Source organism: Panthera uncia, chromosome D1 (assembly GCF_023721935.1).
Source record: "Panthera uncia isolate 11264 chromosome D1, Puncia_PCG_1.0, whole genome shotgun sequence".
Lineage (NCBI taxonomy): Eukaryota > Metazoa > Chordata > Mammalia > Carnivora > Felidae > Panthera > Panthera uncia.
In genome coordinates this window covers 11,542,033-11,562,278 of record NC_064808.1, presented here as the reverse complement: position 1 = coordinate 11,562,278, position 20,246 = coordinate 11,542,033, and the positions used below count along the sequence as shown (strand labels likewise).

Sequence of the window (20,246 nt, the reverse complement as noted above, 5' to 3'; positions counted from 1 at the left end):
CAAGCCTCTGAGTTTGCTCTTGGGTGAGTGGGAGAGTATAGGGGGTCTAATGGTATAGGAGCATAAATCCATCAATCCAGAGTACTGAGGCTGAACTTCAACCAGCCAGAGCCTGGTGTTTAGGTCATGACTAGCATCCCCTGCTTTCCTGCCCTTTCTTGTGCAGGCTATGAGCTTTTATTTCAGCCAGAGGTGGTTCGGATATACATCTCACTCCTCAAGGAGAGCAAGACTCCTGCCATCCTAGAAGCCTCAGCTGGAGCTATCCAGAACTTGTGTGCTGGGCGCTGGACGGTGAGTACCTTTCAGAAAATAGACTTAGAGATGGGAGAACTTACCTAACTAGTTTGCCACCGTTTGTAATCTGTTCCACCTCTTCTTGTGTGTTACTTCCAGTATGGTCGATACATCCGCTCTGCTCTGCGTCAAGAGAAGGCTCTTTCTGCCATTGCTGACCTCCTGACCAGTGAACACGAGCGTGTAGTGAAAGCTGCGTCCGGAGCGCTGAGAAATCTGGCGGTAGATGCTCGCAACAAAGAACTGATTGGTAAGGAGTTGGATGCACACGGTTAATCTCAGTATCAGTACCAAGCCTTTAGTCTGGCAGATGCTAAATAGTTATTATTGCAGTGACTGAGAGGAGGGATCCTGGCTAGTCCTCCATAGTTTGTGGTTCTGAGGGTTCTAGTTTAATGGTTCTTAGAAAGACAAGAACTGGTAACTCTTCAAAACTAGAATAAAAACAGCTATTCTTCATTAAGCACTTGCTTTGTTAGTGGGCGTTGTAACATATTTGATATAAAGTATTCACATAGTTTCAATGTGACTAAAGGGGAGAATAAATAAAGGAGTAAGAAGGACCATATATTCATGGCTCTTCTGATACGATAACCCCATAGCAAAATGAAGTTGATTCATGTGGACAGTGAATTGCACTTAATATGATTGATGCAAGTAAGTACAGTGTTAGGCTCCATATACTGGACTTGCTTTGTTCTCCCTGCACACAGTCCTTCTGTCTTAACGCTGTAGGTAAACATGCTATTCCGAACTTGGTAAAGAACCTGCCAGGAGGGCAGCAGAGCTCTTCCCAGAATTTCTCTGAGGACACTGTGGTCTCTCTTTTGAACACCATCAATGAGGTTATTGCTGAGAACTTGGAGGCTGCCAAAAAGCTTCGAGAGACACAGGGTATTGAGAAGCTGGTGTTGATCAACAAATCAGGGTGAGTTTAACACTGAAAATGACAACTGGAAGAGTTTGTGTGTGAGAGGGGAAGTTACTAGGAAGGAGCGTTCCATGTTTGCTTTCTTATTTACATATAAAGTGTGAAGAGATAATGCTGTCTTAATGTTTTGTCTTAATGTTGAGCTATAAATTGATAACAGACCTGTTGCATCAAACATTTTTTTGTGTCACTGTTTGGGACACAGTACAGTACTTGGTGAATACTTGATCTTGCCCATTTTGGCATTTCTTCTTATGTTACATTATATTGGAGAGTACAGGCTCTCAGCTTCCTCCTTGGTCTTAACACCCAAATTCCATATCGTATTACTTTCCTCAAAAGGAACCGTTCAGAAAAAGAAGTCCGAGCAGCAGCACTTGTATTACAGACAATCTGGGGATATAAGGAGCTGCGGAAGCCACTGGAAAAAGAAGGATGGAAGAAATCAGACTTTCAGGTAGAGTAACTCTTGGGCCTGAGACTTGACCCTTTTTTCCCTTGGTTTCACGTAACACTTTTGTCTTTGGTTCCTTCCTCCTCACTATTGCCTTAAGTCCTGCTTTATCCCAAGTCTTTCTGAGTAAGGAGATCATTCAGTTTACTCCTTCCCCAAAAAGAACGATGCTATGCTTCATTTGGTGCCAGAACAGCTGTGGTTCTCCTCGGTGCCACAGCATGCTGTCCACATTGGTGGGGACGAGGGAAGATGGCCTGTTTGACTTTTCCCCAGATGTGCCATAGCCCCTTGAAGGAATTTACTGGAAACTAGGTCACCTTCTGATAGTGCGAGTGTTTGGTACCTCTGTAATCTCCTGTTCAGGAACATAAACAGAAGCCACAAAACCCTCATTTGTTTCACTATGTAGATATTTAACCCATATGAGGTACCTTTTGGGAAGAGCTATATTTGGGAATAGGAACCTAAAGATCTGTGCCCATTGGGAAATAAAATATGGGTGAGTTCAGTATTCTGTGACATTGTTGCATTTTATGTTTGCTTCCAGGTAAATCTAAACAATGCTTCTCGAAGCCAGAGCAGTCATTCATATGATGACAGCACTCTCCCTCTCATTGACCGGAACCCAAAATCAGGTACAGTGTCTAGGGGGCGTACCCCTCTGCTTTTACTCCACCACGGCTATTCTTCAGTGGGCTTACTTCCCGTGGAATAGAATATGTATTTGTTACTGCATGAGCTAGTCTTTTGGTAGACGGTAATAATACTTTACCTCAGGATTGTACCACAGAGGCTGGTAGGCCTGAGCATTAGAAGAGAAAACAGGCAGTAGTCTGGAAGTGATCCTGTCTTTGCTTGCGGACTTACAAGTGTTTTCTCTGTTTGAGAGATAATTGACATATATCATTGTGTAAATTTAAGGTGTACAACATAGTGCTTTGATGTATGTATATATTGCATAATGATTATTTTTTGGTTTTTAAATTTCCACATAATACCATGTAATATGTGGACTGTTGAAAAATTAGAAAATTCAGGTAACTAGAAAAATAACAACAAAAATCACTTATTTCTGTTACCCAGAGATCACTGCTGCTATTTGTGGTTTTATCTTTTAAACACTTTTGCCGTGTGAGCAAATAAATTTTGCGCCCCAAAGATGAATTAGCATATTTTATGAAACATTTTCTTTTTCATGAAAGTGTGTGCTGTAACCCTTATTATCTTGCTGACACTTGGCTTTTGCCTCCATCAGGGTTCTCTCTCTCTTTTTTTTTTTTAAGGTTTTTATTTTGAGAGAGACAGAGTGTGAGCAGGAGAGGGGCAGAGAGAGAGGGAGACAGAATCCAAAGCAGGCTCCAGGCTCTGAGCTGTCAGCACAGAGCCCGACACGGGGCTCGAACTCACAAACTCTGAGATCACGACCTGAGCCAAAGTCGGACGCTTAACTGACTGAACCACCCAGGTGTTCCAACATCAGGGTTCTTGTGATGTGGTGTGAGGATCCCCATGTCTGTTGACATCTGTGCTGATTATGCAGAAGCAGTGGGAGTGTTTGCAGCAGCAGCTCTGGCACCAACCCCACACCACTAGCCGTCCTAGGCTTCGTGGCCATGCGCTCACAATGTAAAGAAGAGCCAGTTTCACTTGTTAATGTACTTGATGGAGCTGTAAGAATTACTAATTTTATTGTTTGTGACCTTGAGCACACGTCTTTTTGAAATCTCCCGTGCTGATGAAATAGGAAGTACTTGGCGAGCCCTGTGCTGCATCCAGAGTGTGGTAGTGGACCTGGGGGAAAGCACAGGTGCTCTAGTTGGAGTTTCTGAGTGGACCAGCCACTCTTTTTACGGAATGCCATTTTTACTTGGGAAAAAATGGCAAGCTGTGGTTTTAGACTTGAGTATTTGCTAGACATTTTCTCAAAAATGAATGCAATGAGCTTGTCACTTTCAGGAAAAATAACTGACAGTACTTGTTGCCTGAATTTTCAAGTGAGAAACTTGTACCTGCCATTATGAGCCTGATAACACACCCATACTTAAAAGACTATTTATTTATTTATTTATGGCTTATTTTATTTATGGGGTGGGGACATGCAGAGAGAGAGAGAGGGAGAGAGAGAATCCCAATCAGGCTATCTATCTATCTATCTATCTATCTATTTATTTATTTATTTATGGTTTATTTTATTTATGGGGTGGGGACACGCAGAGAGAGAGGGAGAGAGAGAATCCCAATCAGGCTCTATACTGCCAACACAGAGCCCAACATGGGGCTTGAACTCATGAAACTGAGACCATGACCTGAGCAAAAATCAAGAGTCGGATGCTTAATCAACTTTAATCAACTGAGTCACATGGGCACCCCAAAAGACATTTTAATCAAACCAGTGGTGATAGTAATGAATGCGATTTTTTTTTTTTGATGTTGTATAATGAAATGTGTTAACATGTAGAAGATCTGCATTACTCTATGAACCAGTATTTTCCAAATGACTAGTGTGTGGTGTTTCAGAATCATGAATGGGTAACTGACCCATTCAAAGTGCAAGACAGACCAATGCATTTTAATTTAACAAAGTATGAAGAAGAGGTCATTCATTTGGATTCAGATTCTACATTACTGCCAACTTTAGAGAAACTCTACTTGCTCTTTAGAGAAATTCTACTTGTTGTGTATTAGTGTACTATCAAAGACTGTACACAATTATCTGAAAAAATTGTTGAAAATTCTTTTTCCAACTTTTTGTCTGTGGGAGGCTGGATTTTCTTCATATACTTCAACTAAAATAACATCATGACAGATTGAACACAGAAGTAGATAGGAAAATCCAGCTGTCTTCTATTAAGCCAAACTTTAAAGACATGTGCAAAAATGTAAAAAAAAAAAACAACAAAAAACCAAAAACAAAAACCCACAAACCTGCTTTTAAAAAACATTAAAATGTTAACATGGAATAAGTTTTTTTAACTTAAATGTTTATTTTGAGAGAGAGAGAGAGAGAGAGAGCAAGCACAGGGGAGAGGCAGAGGGAGAGGGAGAATCCCAAGCAGGCTCCGCACTGTCAGCATAGAGCCTGAGGTGGGGCTTGATCTCATGAATCATGACCTGGGCTGAAATCAGGACTTAGAAGCTTAACCGACTGAGCCCCCCAGGCACCCCTATTTTTACTGTTAAAAAATATATATATATATTTATTTATTTATTTATTTTTGAGAGAGACAGACCAAGTGGGGTAGGGGCAGAGAGAGAGGGAGAGAGAAAACCCCAAGCAGGCTCTACACTGTCAGTGCAGAACCCAACATGGGGCTCGAACAGTGAGATCATGACCTGAGCTGAAATCAAGAGTCAGGTGCTGAACCACCTGAGCCACCCAGATGCCACCCTATTTTTTCTTTTAAGTGAAATACTTAAAATTTCTCAGTACAGGAAAATAGTAATATATATATAACTGACACCAATGAATACTTTTTGGATCTTCATAATTTTTAAGACTGTGTAAAGGGGTCTGGAGACCAAATAATTTAACAAGTACTTGTTAAGAGTGAATGGTTGTTAAGGGTGAACGTTAGGGTTCCATTGGAAAGGGATCTCTTAAGTCCCATGAGGGCTTTGTCTAGTGCCTGGCACATAGTGGGTGCTCAGTAAAAATTTGATGGGAGGGAGGGAGGATCAACCAGAGAGCAATTTTTATGATGAGTATAGATTTTGAAGAGTTGGTTTTTGACCTGGATAACTTTCTGACTCCGTATAGATAAGAAACCTGATCGGGAAGAAATTCAGATGAGCAGTATGGGATCAAACACAAAATCATTAGGTAGGTGATTAATTCCTGCCTAAGGACACGGAGTTATATTTCATTGGGATGAGAACTGTCTGGCTCTGCAGTTTCTTTTCTAGCACCTTCATCATCCTGGGAGAGCATTCATTGGCTGGACATTTCTATTTGGAAGGATGAGAGGAGATTTAGTGAAACTTGATATATCTACTTTCTTCCACATTCCCACATATTCAAAGGTTCAAAAAAACCCCAAATCTTCATTCACCCTTATCCCCACCCCCACTTACTGCAGAATAATGTTTGGGTCCTTAAACTGTTACCGAGTTTCACAGGCTGACCCCAGGCTCCCTCTCCATCTTCTTTCCATGTACTCTGTTTCAGCCCACCTGGTCTAATTTGCTATTTTGTCTCTTTACTCTACTTTTTAAATTTTTCTCAGAGCATACTTCCTACTGGAATGCCCTTCTTCCCCTTTGCTTTGCTAAATTTTCTTTATCCCCAGAGGCTTAACCAAGTCCTGTCTCCTTTGTTAGGTGCTTCCTGACTGTTGCAGCACCCCTACGCTCTCTTCTTAATTCCAATACCATTTATAGACAGATCTCTTCTGTTTTGCTTTATTATCATATGTCATACTCTGTGTGTTTCATTTGTCTTCCCAACTAGATTCAAATTATTTTTAAGTCAGGGACCTTAAGTCAAGGACTAGAACTTAATGACTTTCTGGAGCATTTGACAAAGTTTACTTCCCAACAGGGGTGCCTAATTTACACTTATCTGTTTAATATGTATGGTACACCAGAAGGAATATCGTATTTCTTGTACTTTTTTCATTAGATAACAACTATTCCACACTGAATGAGAGAGGGGACCACAACAGAACACTGGATCGATCCGGGGATCTAGGTGAAATGGAGCCATTGAAGGGAACACCCCTGATGGTAAATTCTCTTTTATATACTCCTGTCCTTCTAAGGCTAGTTCTGTTTTGAAACCTTCATGTTTTGTGAAATGGGAAAAAAGTACCTAGTGAAAGACAGTATCCTTTTCTGATAGGGATTTTCAGGAAAAGTAGGAGTTTTGACTCCTGTTGAGATTTCTTGGGTCATAATTCTGCAACGGTCAGGTTAGGAGAAGGAGACCATAAATGTATTGCTGATGTGACTAATGCCAATAGATCTATTCTCATACATTACTCTCTTCCTGTCCCTGCCTTTTCTTGAATATCTTGCCCTTTTCTTACTATTATCTTGTTTTGTTTGAGTTGACCAGTTTCGGGATTTTCCTTAGGTTTGGCACATACTCACGAGGTTTCTATTTCCTTACTCTCATACTAACAAATTGCATGTGTTCACAGCAGGACGAGGGGCAGGAATCTCTGGAGGAAGAGTTGGATGATGAGGGGGACCAAGTGTCTAACCCCTCCATGGTATGTCCTCCAGCCACCCCCAAGATCGTCCTTGAGGAAGGAGGTCCCTATGTGCCAGCAGTTTGCCAATCAAGCTGATCCAATCGGGCCAGAGACCCTAGTCTCAGCCGCTTGGCGCTTGGGGGTGCTGCTTCTGTGATGATTGCCTCTTAAGAGGCTGGGACGTGCCTCCAGTGATCTGATTCTCCATTCCGTGCTGCTTTCCTCCCTCCGGATTTGCTCAACTGTCTTTTGGTTCTCCTCATTCCCAACCCTATTGACATTTCTTTCTCTTTTTTCCCTACAGCAGAAGATTTAGCACCACTGTCTGCGCTACATCTGGGCTTATAATATATGTACTTTTATTTTTTGGTGGTGAAATGGACTGATGATTTTTCCCTTTCTTCGCTGGACTGTTGTGCCAACTGCCAGGCTGCCTCCTGCCCTTATAGCCCTAAGTGGCCACCTTCTTCCTACCAACTCCTACCTTCTTCCAGTGAAGCTTAATTGTCCCTCCTCCCCCGTCCAGATCCCCTCCAGTTGCTCCCAAGAAGCCTGACTCAGTTATATGCATATCTTGAGAAACTGCTGCAAATTAGCTCTTTTTGCCAGTTCTCCCTGGAACTCTTGGCCTTGTGTGGAGGGAGGGAGAGAGTGGGAATCCTCACTGGAAGCTGTGGGAAGAATTGGAAGTTACATGCTGTCTATGCAGTGTCTAGCACTCTGATAAACTGATGATTCTTAATCAAGATTTTTTTTTTCTTGGTGGGGAAGGGACTTTTATTTTTTTGGAGAATCGGAAGTGTGAGCTCTTCCCGTATTCCTGATGACTATTTTTGAATCAAAGAAGGCTGGCAACATTGGCACATTCCACCTGGCAAGGGCCCTTGAGTAAGTGAAGGTCTCCTAGAACTGAGATTAAGAAACCTTGATCTCATCTCCAGGCCAGGGACCACTGTGGACCTACAGACTCCATCTCTTCTCCAAGCCTCATGCCAACCCTCAGCTGCTGCCACTGCCCTTTACTAAGGCTGTCCTTAATCTTCCTCTCCCATCCTGTGAAATGTCTGCTGACTTGGCCTGGCCATTTGCAAGAGGCTGTAGAAAGAGGAGAATGTGTCAAGGAAGACTTTTTGGGTGAGAAGGATCAGAAAGATGTCTTCTGGGGAGGAGAAGAACCTCTAGCAGGAGCTAGTAGGAATGTACATGAATCAGTTAGTCTGAAACTGGCAGGAAGCTTTGAAGCTGGCTTCCCCCCTGCCCTTCTTTCTCCTTTTCTTACCCTTCTAGCTCTGTCCTCCCCTGCCTCTTCCCTGGATTGGTTGGCTGACAAAAGGACTTGATGTACATACTCCTGCCCCCTTTACCCTTAAAAGGTGGGGGATCGCCCCTGGATTTGCCTCTTCTTTGTGCCTTTGGCCTGGGGTGCATCTCCTCCTTCCCTTCCATGTGCCTTTCTTTGCCTCTGCAGTCTCATTTTCATGATTTTGCAAATTATATTTTGTTGCTTTCTTACCCACTATTGGCCCTAACTAGCAGAAAGGAGGGATGACCTAGAGAACCTTAGATTCTCCACTGGGAATTGGTAGAACCTCTGATTTCAGCCATTCAGCTTTGCTCAATAGTATATGGTTGGGGTTTTGCAAACATCCTGTTCTGATGAATCTCAAAATGTGGGAGGAGTGAGTGGTGCGACTCTTACTCCTTAGTTGTCCAGAATTTATCGTCATCTCCCAAGGGACCGGAGGGAAGTCGCATCTGTGCCCTCCCTGCCCCACCCCACCCCCAGCATCTCCTCCTTTCTGTTTAGTGTTTATTAGTGGGTTGGGCTAGAGGAATCAGCTGCTATGCTGGTTGATTTTTTTTAACCCTTTTCCTTATTTGCCTTTTACTCCTCCCCTTAATCTAAAAGCTCTGTTCAATGCAACTGGAAATCTTTATCCTTCTCTCTCCCCCTTCCCTTATATATTGAGGCTATGGGGTAGGAGACAAGTGCACAACCCACCACCCCCCTTCCCTTTCCCCTATGCATTAAAATCCCTTATTTACCACCCCCCCCCCCCATTTCTTCCCACTCCTTTTCTGGCAAAAAGGAGCCTTTTCCTCTCTGTGACCCTAAGAACATACTGCACAGGGGAAATTGCCCCCATCTGGACCTGGCTCCACTCTTGGTTTCTCTTGTCCTCTTCTGCTCTTTTCCTGGTGCTCTTTTTCTCGGTGGGGTGTGGGTAATAGAACAGCCATGGGCTTTTGGGGACCTTTAACTATTTTTTTTCTTTTTTGTTTATAAAAACACTAAACATTCAATTCCAGAGAACCAAAAATCCCACCTCCCCACCGAACAGTACTAAGGGGCGTGTCTTCTGCTCCATACCTTTTCTGTTTTCCTTTCTCTCTTGTTAATGCTTTTAAAAACAAATGAGTTTTTTATATAAATAAAGTTTTTAAAGTGTGTATGTGGGGGGTCTGTGTCATTTCTTCACTTTAAGCTGTATCTCTTCCTTCCTTTTCATTTCGGTTATTTCCTTATGTGTATCAGTGTCCTTCTTCTCTCCAGAGCAGCCAGAAGGGGGTTTACCAAGAGCGGATTACTTTGAGCTCAGTCCTAAGTCTTACCAAGCAACATTGTTGGTAATTACATATGAAACATTTTCCCCCTCAAGATTCTTAAAAATTAAATGTGGGGCACGGGAAGCTTATTGCTAACTTAGAGATAGGAAACTGAAGTATAGGAATTAATGACTTTCTTAGTCACTGGATTTGTTTTGCAACATTTGGCAAAACTAACGTTGAACAAAAGCCCATTGTGATACGTGGCCCTCTTGAACATTTAACTTTATGGGTAGAAGATTAGAAGCTAACAACTCCAATTGCCTTCCTCCAATATGCCCTCATATTTCATAAATATGAAAATGTAGAATTAAAAGGCTCATGTGTATAAGTACTGAATACTGGGCCAGAATGTTGCTTTTCAGGCTATCAGTAATCCTTTAGTAAGAAGACAAGGGACAGACCTATAGCTGCTTTTGTGTCCTACCAAGTAATATGTGGGTGAGTCACAAACACTTGCTGGGTTGACAGGGATTGTCTTTACTGCAGAGGCCAAGGATTAAGACCTATGGAAAGAGACTTATTTTTCTGGGGCGCCTATTTCCTGTTATATAATAAAAAAAAAAAAAAAGTGAGAATTTATGTAAAATGCTTTGCTGTATGCCCAATCTTTAGATTAAAAATCTATAGCTTCTGATGATGGTCATGTCTCAATTTTGTTGAACTAGGTCTTGAGTATGAAAACTTTGTTGGGCCAGTGAGACCAGGAAATCTAAGCATTGTAGCTGATCCCTTTTAAAGCTTAGTTTGTGTCTGACAGTTGTAGTTTTAGACCAGCAGGATGAATCACGGAGCCAAAAAGCTATCTGAGTTTGCTTTCCAAAGTGGTTTGGTAGTTTCACTTGAGATGCTTTTCTGTCTCTATAGAAAAACCTTGCTACTGGTGAATAGCCTTTATTTCCATTATATTCTTTATTATCCACTGACATTGAGCTAGAAACAAATCTTACACTTCCCTCTCCCTGGCGTGGTTCATTTGTTTGTCTCATAAAGTAAATATTTACTGAACATCTTCTATGTGCTAGGTGTTGTGGATGTTAGGTTTAAAGGATGAAACAGATGGACGCTTTCTCTTTACAATCCTTGAGAGTCCTAAGATCTGTCGTTTTGTTTTGTTTTTTTAGAGTAAGCTCTACCCCCAATTGTGGGGCTTGAACTCATGACCCTGAGATCAAGAGTCACATGCCTTACCAACTGAGCCAGCTAGGTGCCCTCATCTGTGGTCTTTTAAAAACATTTCTCCCCTGTGCCCCTACCTAAAGTAAGGTGTTCAACAAAATGATCTGTAAAGCCCCTGTATCTTAAGCAGCCTGCACTGATGAAGCGATGCTTTTGAAACCTCTTGGTGTCTCTGACACCAAATTTAGGAAGCCTGTGGATTTTGCCAAGATTTGCCCATGTCCTCCTCGATCCTTTAGAGCCTGAGTTGTTTTCTGGAAGTGGTAATAGTGGATGCTCCCCCACTCTTCTGTCTTAGCGAGGCTGTTTTTGTGAATGTGTTTGTGAAAAGGCCATAAGGAGTATACTTTCTGACAGCTCAAAGCTATGACTTCACTTGGCCACTTGTTCTTCCTTGCTGAACTAATGTGCTTTGTTACAAACTGGAAGCCTCTCCCCCAGGAAGAACTGAGGACCAACTGGCCTTTCTAGATCCTTATGTTTCAATTTTGTCTGTTTCTATCTGAAGTATAGGATAATAAAGGTTCATCTTGGTATTTTCATGGATAGACATAATAGACCAACTAGACCTGGCCTTATAGACTTGAAAAAGTGCACCAGAATTACCTGAGAAGCTTGTTAAAAATGCAGATCCCTATGTTCCATTCCCAAAAACTGATTCGATAGAAGTGACTCAGGAATCTGAAATCTTGATAAGTCACCTAGGTTATATTTTGATGCCTTTGGTCAGTTAATTGTAACTTGAGACCGTGATCTAGTGACTTGCTTAAGGTTTGGCCTGAAACTTGAATCCCGGATGACTGGCTTCAACTCCATTGGCACTATTGCTAGTTTCGTGGTGGGTGTAATGATAATCACAGTAAGGGAGAATTCATAGAGGAAGGAATGAATTGCTTACTGTTGAATTTGAGAGAATAGTGATAGGCCAGTGTATAGGCAGAAGAAACTTAAAAAAAATTTTTTTTTTAAATATTTTTGAGAGAGAGACAGAGACAGAGTGAGCTGGGGAGGGAGAGAGAGAGAGACGGAGACACAGAATCTGAAGCAGGCTCCAGGCTCTGAGCTGTCATCACAGAGCCCGATGCAGGTCTTGAACTCACAAACCGTGATATCATGACCTGAGGCCAAGGTTGGACACTTAGACTGAGCCACCCAGGCACCCAAGAAACTTCTCTTCAAATCAAGTCCTATAGATAAGGTCCAACCTGCTGAGGGCTGAAGCTAGTCCTTGATACGGGGCCCCGTAATGCAGAGAGAATTTCTGGAGTTGCTGACTTTAATGTGTGACTTCTGGCTACAAGGGTACCTTGACTGGGGAGATAGCGACCCCATTGACCAAAGCCAGGTGGGTGTGTTTAGAAGCTTAAATACTCCTGAGAGACAGCCTACCTCAAGAAAACACAAAAAAAGTTAAGAAAAGATTGTAGGAGGGAATTTCTTTTTCTCATACCCTGTGACCTCCTGACTTTCATGTTGTCTGACAGTGTCCCTTAAAGCATTACTTCTTCAGCTGATCCAGAATTTAGGGGCAAACATGGATGCAGAGAAAGCTGGAGGAAGTGAGGTAGGGAAAGCATGAAAATCATCATTTTGGTCTGTCTGCATTATCATAACCTGACTGTTTTTCTCCTCTTTATGGTGGTATGAAATAACCAGGACCAGCTTTCACAAGTGGATTGAGTCAAGAGACTTATGCTGGTTTGTATAATTGTAAGAGCCATAAGCATTATTGTAAGCAAGGTGTTTTATTTTTAGCTGAGGAAAAAGTGCTACATTTCTCTCCATATACATTTCTATTGTTGAAAAGGACAGGTTCTCCCACTTCCAGTGTAGGTGCAGAAGGGAATACTATCTTGCTGTCTTTCCTCAGATATCTCTAGTGCTAATGGGGGCACAGTCTGAATGGCCTAAGGTGATTGTGCCTGAGGAAAAGAAAATGTGGGTTATGTGGTGAAGTTGTGCTAGGCACTTACTCTGCTCTTGTCTTCACTTCAGGCCTTTTTTCCTCTGCGTTTAAGGCAAGGTTAGCACTGGTCTTTTGCAAACTTTGGGCTCTGAGTCTTTTTACAACCTGCTCTTGTCAGAATCAAGAGTGGGCGGAGTATAGTGTGTATAGTTGGGACTAGTTAAGGCTTCTATTGTTGGCATTCTGGTGGATTAGATAATCTGAAATGTCATTTCAGCAGAAATAAGATGCTGGGTAAATGTATTTATAAATAATACTTATGAACACATTGATGAACAAGCATAAAAGTAAGGAATCTACAGATCTTCAAAATGAAGTGAAAACTGGAATCCTAAGAAGTAAGCAAATGCTAAAGCTAGCTTTTACCCAGAGTTTTTACCAAACTCAGCAGACTTGAAGCATCTATTTTAGTGACTATACAGGATATGGGAAACAGGAAATAAGGAATTTTGCAGGTGACTCCAGGTAAAGCTGGAGTACCCCCAGTGTCAAGGTGAACAAGAAACTGTATAGAAGGGGCAGCAAGGAACTTCTTTGTCCCCATCATGGTGCTCAGTGGAAGGAAAAATAAGTCCAGTATCTTCTCTGAGGAGTTGTAACCACAAGATGGCCCTCTGTGGGTTTTTAGTCTAACAAATTTTTGCACTCCCTATGTGGTCCCCCCAAATTGTACCATTAAAGTGGTATCTAGTTGCTCATGCCTCCAGGTGATTTCCAGAAGCAAATGAAGTCCCTGAAATGCTTCAGTCCCCATTGAGAAACTCCTCAGGCAAATGAGCAGTCCTGCTCAAAAATTATGATACACAAATAAGGCACCATGAGTGAAGAGGGGGACAAAAAAGACATGGAAGCGGATCCTTAAATACTAAAGATGTTGGCATTGACCCACAGATTGTAATGAAATAACGTTTTGATCATAAAATAAGTTTGACAATAAAACATCCAGATTTGAAAAGAAAACATTTTCAATTAGGAAAAATATAAATTTGTAATAAAAACTCAGATTAAATAGGTTGGAAAAGTTGAAGGGTACTAGTGAAATGGAATATAGTTCTCAACAAATTATTCAGAATGAATTCCACAGAAGAAGAGAAGAAGGAAGAATGGAAAATAGCGAAGATGGTGAGATTCGGACAAGAGAAGATTTGATGCACGTTATCTGAAGCTCCAGGAGGAAATAATACGAAGCAAGAGACACTATCCAAAGAGAGGATGGCTGATAAGTTTTCAGATTTGGTGAAAGTCACCAGACCTTGGATTTAGGGATCCCAATGAATTCCAAGCAAGTTGAAAAGGAACTCATTTCTAGAGACAAAGTGAAATGCAGGAAACTGAAAATCTTGAACAGCTAGATCGAAAACCCCAAACTACATGCAGAAAACAGCTGGATGGCTAACTTCTCAGCATCAGCAATGAAAGCCAGAACACTGGAATCTTACCATTCATCTTGGTGAAAAGAAAAGAACTGTTATATGGAAATTGGCACTTAGTGCACATTAAAAATTTTTTAAGTTTATTAATTCTGAGAGAGGAGATAGAGAATCCCAAGCAGGCTCCACACTGTTTACATGGAGCCCAATGCAGGGCTCCAGCCCATGAGCCATGAGATCATTACCAGAGCTGAAGTCAGCTGCTTAGCCAACTGAGCCACCCAGGCACCTGTAGTGCACCTTATTAGGACTAACTAAGACCGTTTTTGGACAAAGGCTGAGTTTACCACTCAGGAGAGGTAAAAATCTGTAGGATGTTCTTGAGGCAGAAGGAAAATGATCTCAAATGGCAAGTCAGATTCAAGAAAGAACACTGAACAAAGATTTGTACATATTGGTAAAAGTAAGAAAACATTAGAGCAGTATGTAATTTCTGAGAGGGAGATATGGACAAATCAAAATACTAGATGACAATAGCACATCAGTTGGGGGTGATTACAGCATTAGTTTCATGTTCTTACATTCAAGAGGAAAGATACTAACTTAAGACTTGTGTGAAGCTATGCATATTAGCTAAATAACTAAAGAATAGACGGTGCATATAAGTTCCAAACCGTTTCTAGGAGGTGAAGAGCCTACCTGTATTTCACAGCACTGGGGCATACTATGTGGCCAACAAAGTAGATGTGTGCAGGGAAAGAGCAGTGAGTGAAATGTAAGAAGGGGAAAAGAACAGATTCAAGCAATTTCCATTAAAGGGAAGTTAAATTTAAGTGAAAATTGCTGGCTGGTATGTGAGTTGGGCTGACTTAGAAGGTCAAGACACTATTTTCATATTTTGTTGACTTAGTCGCTGATCCCCTGTGTACAAAGTCTTATTTGCCTGAATCCTCACCATATCCTAATAGGGCTTAACTCAGAGTGGGGCTGGGCTGTCTCTTTGACATGAGGGAGATGTTCCTTTTGTGGAGCACTACTGATTCTAGCCTAGAAGAGATCAAGGGGGAGCACTGGGCACTTCCAGCTCATCTATGGGTCTCCAGTCCTTTCCTGGGTTCTAAGAGGGGCTGAGGGCTCAGGGATGTTGGTTCAAATTTTTGATTGTTGATACATCTTTGATACATCTCTGTGACACACATTTGTAATATACATTTTTTTTTTAATGTTCATTTTATTTTTGAGAAATAGCACAAGCAGGGGAGGGGCAGAGATAGAAGGGTACAGAGGATCCAAAGCAGGCTCCATGCCGACAGCAGAGGGACTCAATGCGGGGCTCAAACTTGTGAACTGTGAGATGGTGATCTGAGCCCAAGTCAGGTGCTTAACTGACTGAGCCACCCAGGCGCCCTGTAATATACATTTCTTTCTCTTTTACGAGCCACTTAAAGCATGTGCATCTGCAATGGGTTGCACCGATTTTATGTGAGACCAAGATGTGCTAATGTCTTACTCAAGTGCCTCTTTCTTTAATCCGTTATTTATTTTCTCTTTGTTGGTGTTAATGCCTCTGAAACCTAGCTCATAGGTTTTTGAGACGATTCAGAATGATAATACACATAAAAGAACTTAGCACTAAACTGGGGCTCTGGAAGCAGACCGCTTGAGTTCAAGTCCTTATTCTGCTACTTAGCTGTGAGACCTTGGGCAAATTTCTTTTAAAAAAAATTTTTTTTGTTTACATTTATTTATTTTTGAGAAACAGAGTGAGACAAAGCGTGAGCGGGGGAGGGGCAGAGAGAGAAGGAGACACAGAATCTGAAGCAGGCTCCAGGCTCTGAGCAAGCGGTCAGCACAGCCTGTTGCGGGGCTTGAACCCACGAACTGTGAGATCATGACCTGAGCCAAAGTCGGACGCTCAACCGACTGAGCCACCCAGGCAACCCAACCTTGGGCAAATTTCTTAAGCTTTTTGGTGGCTTTCATCATCTGTAACATGGGAGTAATAATACCTACCAGTAGGGTCATTAGGCAGGTTAAATGAGACAATGTAATTGCACTTAGAACAGTGTGGGCACATAGAATATTACTGTATTATTGTATCAATCACCAGGCACCTCTCGTCTACATATGTGTATATATAATCTGTGTTTAGTTATATGAGTACTCTGCTCAGTTATTGTACCCAACTACTTCGGGGATGATTTCAAGGGCAAAATCCAAAATAACAAGCAATCGGTGCACATGTTCAGCCTCTGGTTTAGGAAAAGCTAGGAATGGTCGCTCGGTGGGTACTCATGCCTCTTCAGTCCAGGCCCCATTCTAGATGTGAGGACCTTTAGGAAGGAGCCTTGCAGAATTAACATTAAGTGCTTAGATACTACTTCGTCACAGGCCCAGGTGGACGTGTCCCTTAAGGCTGGTAGTGCTTGTGACGCATAGACTTCTCTGAACCAGAGATACCACAGTTTTTCTGTATGTCTGTAGCCTTGAGAGATCAAAGACATACTCTTCATGCAGAACCTGTGAGATATTTGAAGGGACTCAGTGGAAAGAATGAGAAAAAAGCTACACATATGGGAATGATGGCTTACACAAGTGACAGGGATTAAGAAGGGCACTTGTCAGCGATGAGCAGAGGGTGAATGTATATGGAAGTGTTGAATCGCTATATTGTACAACTGAAACTAATATAACACTGTATGGTAACTAACTGGAATTAAAATAAGAACTTAAAATTCAAGCAGTGTAGAAATTCAACAGAAAAGAATGAATGCAGTAGCGAGATGGAAATGAGTGCTCTTATATCTAGGTGTCTTGGTATATTTTTACTGTTAACTTTTCAAGGCAAAGATTTTATGAAATTAAAATGAATAAAAGACTTGAAATCTACATGTATGTGCTGTATACTAGGTCCTAGGTCGTTGATGGAGATGTGGCAGTGACCACACACCCTTGTCCTCAAGGCACTTGTAAACTACCCTGAGGGCAAAGAGTTTTAAGCAGTGAAGTGACCAGGTCACTAGCTGTAGAGATAGAATGGAGGGGAAGAGACCAGATGACCAGTTAGAAGGAGCTGCAAGATTCTAGGCAAGAGATGGTAGGCTTAGACTACACCATGGTGCAGAGACAAAATTTTATCAATTTCATGTATGTTGAGTAATGATGGTAATAATAGTTAATGTTTAGTGCTTACTGTTTCTGGGACATGAAGCACTTTGAATATATTGACATGTAATCTTCATATCAACCCTATACAGAGGGGAATGACATGAGCATATATAGTAATAGCAAATATTTGGGGACTAACCTTTGTTCTAAAAAAGGTTTTTTTAATCATAGTATTATCCCTGCAGAGTGACATAATATATGTGACTCATATAATATGACATAATCATATTATTATGCATTCTTCTTTTTTTTTTTTAATGTTTATTTTTGAGAGTCAGAGTGCAAGCAGGGGAGGGGCAGAGAGTGAGGGAGACACAGAATCCGAAGCAGGCTCCAGTGTGCTGACAGCTCAGGGCCTGAGGCAGGGCTCGAACTCACAGACCATGAGATCATGACCTGAGCTGAAGTTGGACGCTTAACTGACCGAGCCACCCAGGCACCCCGCATTATTCTTTTTTTAATTTCTAAATTTATTTTAGAGCAAGCTGAACAGAGGGACAGAGAGAGAGAGAGAGAGAGAGAGAGAGAGAGAGAGAGAGAATCTTAAGGAGGCTCTACGTCTGGCATGGAGCTTGATCTCATGACCATCGAGATCATGACCTGAGCCAAAATCAAGAGTCAGACACTTAACCAACTGAGTCACCCAGGCGCCCCCACATGCATTATTCTTGTTTAATACTTACAGCTCTTGTTTGTCCCAGCTTACAGAGGAAGGAATAAAATCTTAGAGCAGTTAGGTAATTGCCTTTAGTTACACTCAGTGGCATAAGTCAGACTTTGACCAGATTTGTTGGAATCTAAATCCCATGGTTTTTGTTTGTTTGTTTGTTGGTCTATTAAAAAAATGTTTAATTTTTTTTTATTTTTAAGAGGGAAAGCATGAGTGAGGGAGGGGCAGAGAGAGGGGACAGAGGATCCAAAGTGGGGTCTGACCTGACAGCAGGCTCCAGGCTCCGGGCTGTCAGCACAGAGCCCGATGTGGGGCTGGGCATCAGGAACCGCGAGATCATGAACTGAGCTGAAATTGGACGTTCAACCAACTGAACCACCCAGGTGCTCCAGGCTATTTTTTTAAAATTGAGGTATTGTTGACATATAACATTAGTTTCAGGTGTACAACATAATGATTCAATATTTGTATACACTGTGAAATGATCATCACAATAAGTCTAGTTAATATCCATCACCATGCATAGGTAACAATTTTTAACCCTTGTAATGAGGACTTTTAAGATCTATCTTCTTAGCAACTTTCAAATATGCAATACAAAATTATTAACTATTAGCATATAGGTTAACCTGTAGGTCATATTTCAAGCTGTGGGAGCATTTAAGCTATGGGCCAAGGAACGTTAACGTGAGAAGAGCAGAGGGTTTAGATTCCAACTCCAGTGGCACAATGATGTTTAAGAAGGGAAGGGAGATCCTGAAAAACACTAAAAGAAGGACTGGAGAGTCTTTCCTAGAATGTTTGATATCACTAGGGTCTTGAAACTAGAGAACTGCTTGGCTTAGGAACACTTTTCTCTTTTAAAAGAAGCCTGCATGGTTCCCCATTGTGAAGAGAAGTAATTAGCAGCAAACAGTTGGGTTTGCTTTGATCTGTTTCATCTTTGGATGATATGTTTGCTTTTCTTCTGATCTTCCTCTAGTGTTTGTTTAGCTCTTGGTCCAAGGTTTGAGGTCTAGGGTCTTAGAACCATGGATCAATCTTTTAACTCTTCCCTCTGGTGTAAAACTAAGGTTCTGTATCCTGAAGAACCACTTTATCGATTGGAGAAAATGGGCAATAACTCAGATTCTTCCCACTCTCACCCTTGCCTGACCATCGTGTCTCATCTCCCTGCTCCTCTCTTGCTTGCTCTTTGACCCCTCTCTTTCTTTGCTTTCCTCTTCATCTCTCTTCCACTACATGTCTAGTTGCTGCTACTCAAGACCTGTACTACCTGGTAGCCTATCAAGAATCACAAATCTCTGGTTCCATGTCTTGCTCCTCAGAATTTTGTCCCTTTAAGAGAAGTGAGCATAGCCAATAGAGAAGAGAGGGAAGATGGCTTCCATCCTGTGACTCCTAGAAGGAAGCCACTTCAAGGGAGGTTGCCTTTGTAGTGAATCTTCCCTGCAGAGCAGAGATACCCAGCTCACTTGGGATAGGGATCCTGGAGGACTGGCAGGACTGACCTGGGAACACAAAGCCTCTCCTTTATTCTTTCCCTTACCTGTGACTCACTGTGATTCCAACAGACTTCCTGCCACATCACCCCATGCTTTCAAGGGTCAAGTGGGAACAGTGCAGGCTGGAGACTTGTCCTTTTAGGGCAGTTCTCCACCTGTGAGATAGCACAAGTAAAACACCAAGCACAGAGCATAAAAATAGGTGCCAAATACGTGAGTACCCACCTGTGATAGAAGAGATGATGAATGGGTGCCCTCTGCTGGCACAGTCCATCACCACCAGGCACCTCCCCCTCTGCAAAAGGGTGTGCACATTCAGCAGCATATACCTTAACCCCATCCTGCCACATACATTGATTTTTTAAAATCTTGGTTTCAATGATAAAAGCTTATTGCTTTTTTTTTTTTTTTTCAAAATCTAACAGCATATTGTTTAACTAAAACTCTTCACTCCCTTTTATGTCACTCTGCAGGGATAACTACTGACATTTTGTTGCATATTCTTCCAAATGTCTTTCTATGTGTACTCATACAACATATACTCCCGGGATTAATGGAATTACTCTATGCAGGCTATACATATTGCTCTGCGATTTGTGTTTTCCTCTAAAAATATGTCATGGACATCTTTCTACTACATCTAGGTCCTTCTTGTTTTCCTCATGATTGGCTAGTTTACAATTGTAAGTCTGACATTCTGTTATTTAGACCCTGGCACACTCCAGCTTCTGTGCGAACATGGAACCCAACAGCCCAATTCCTTAGGAGACTAGGTGCCCATGATCCTATGGTTGGGTTGAGCAGACCTCCCTTCTGTCATCCCTCTCTCTGACAGATGGTTGATGGTTAAACCTATCAACCTCCTCACCCCACTTCCCCAGAGGATTTGGAAATAAGCTTCCTG

The 20,246-nt window shown here is 41.9% G+C and overlaps 1 protein-coding gene across 9 annotated transcripts in view; it reads left to right on the top strand.

The window, feature by feature from the left end:
* Positions 1–9,328, top strand: part of CTNND1 (catenin delta 1) — a 52,933-nt gene extending 43,605 nt beyond the window's left edge. For 5 of the 9 annotated variants that reach the window (XM_049646428.1, XM_049646437.1, XM_049646418.1 and 2 more), the window contains 8 exons: positions 167–294; positions 397–547; positions 1,033–1,225; positions 1,571–1,685; positions 2,233–2,320; positions 5,443–5,505; positions 6,304–6,407; positions 7,182–9,328. In XM_049646428.1, coding sequence (XP_049502385.1) covers positions 167–294; positions 397–547; positions 1,033–1,225; positions 1,571–1,685; positions 2,233–2,320; positions 5,443–5,505; positions 6,304–6,407; positions 7,182–7,193 — 854 coding nt within the window. In that variant the 3' untranslated portion in view covers positions 7,194–9,328. The other 4 variants (XM_049646469.1, XM_049646462.1, XM_049646445.1 and 1 more) reach the window with 3 other exon arrangements.
* The last annotated feature ends 10,918 nt before the right edge of the window (positions 9,329–20,246 follow it).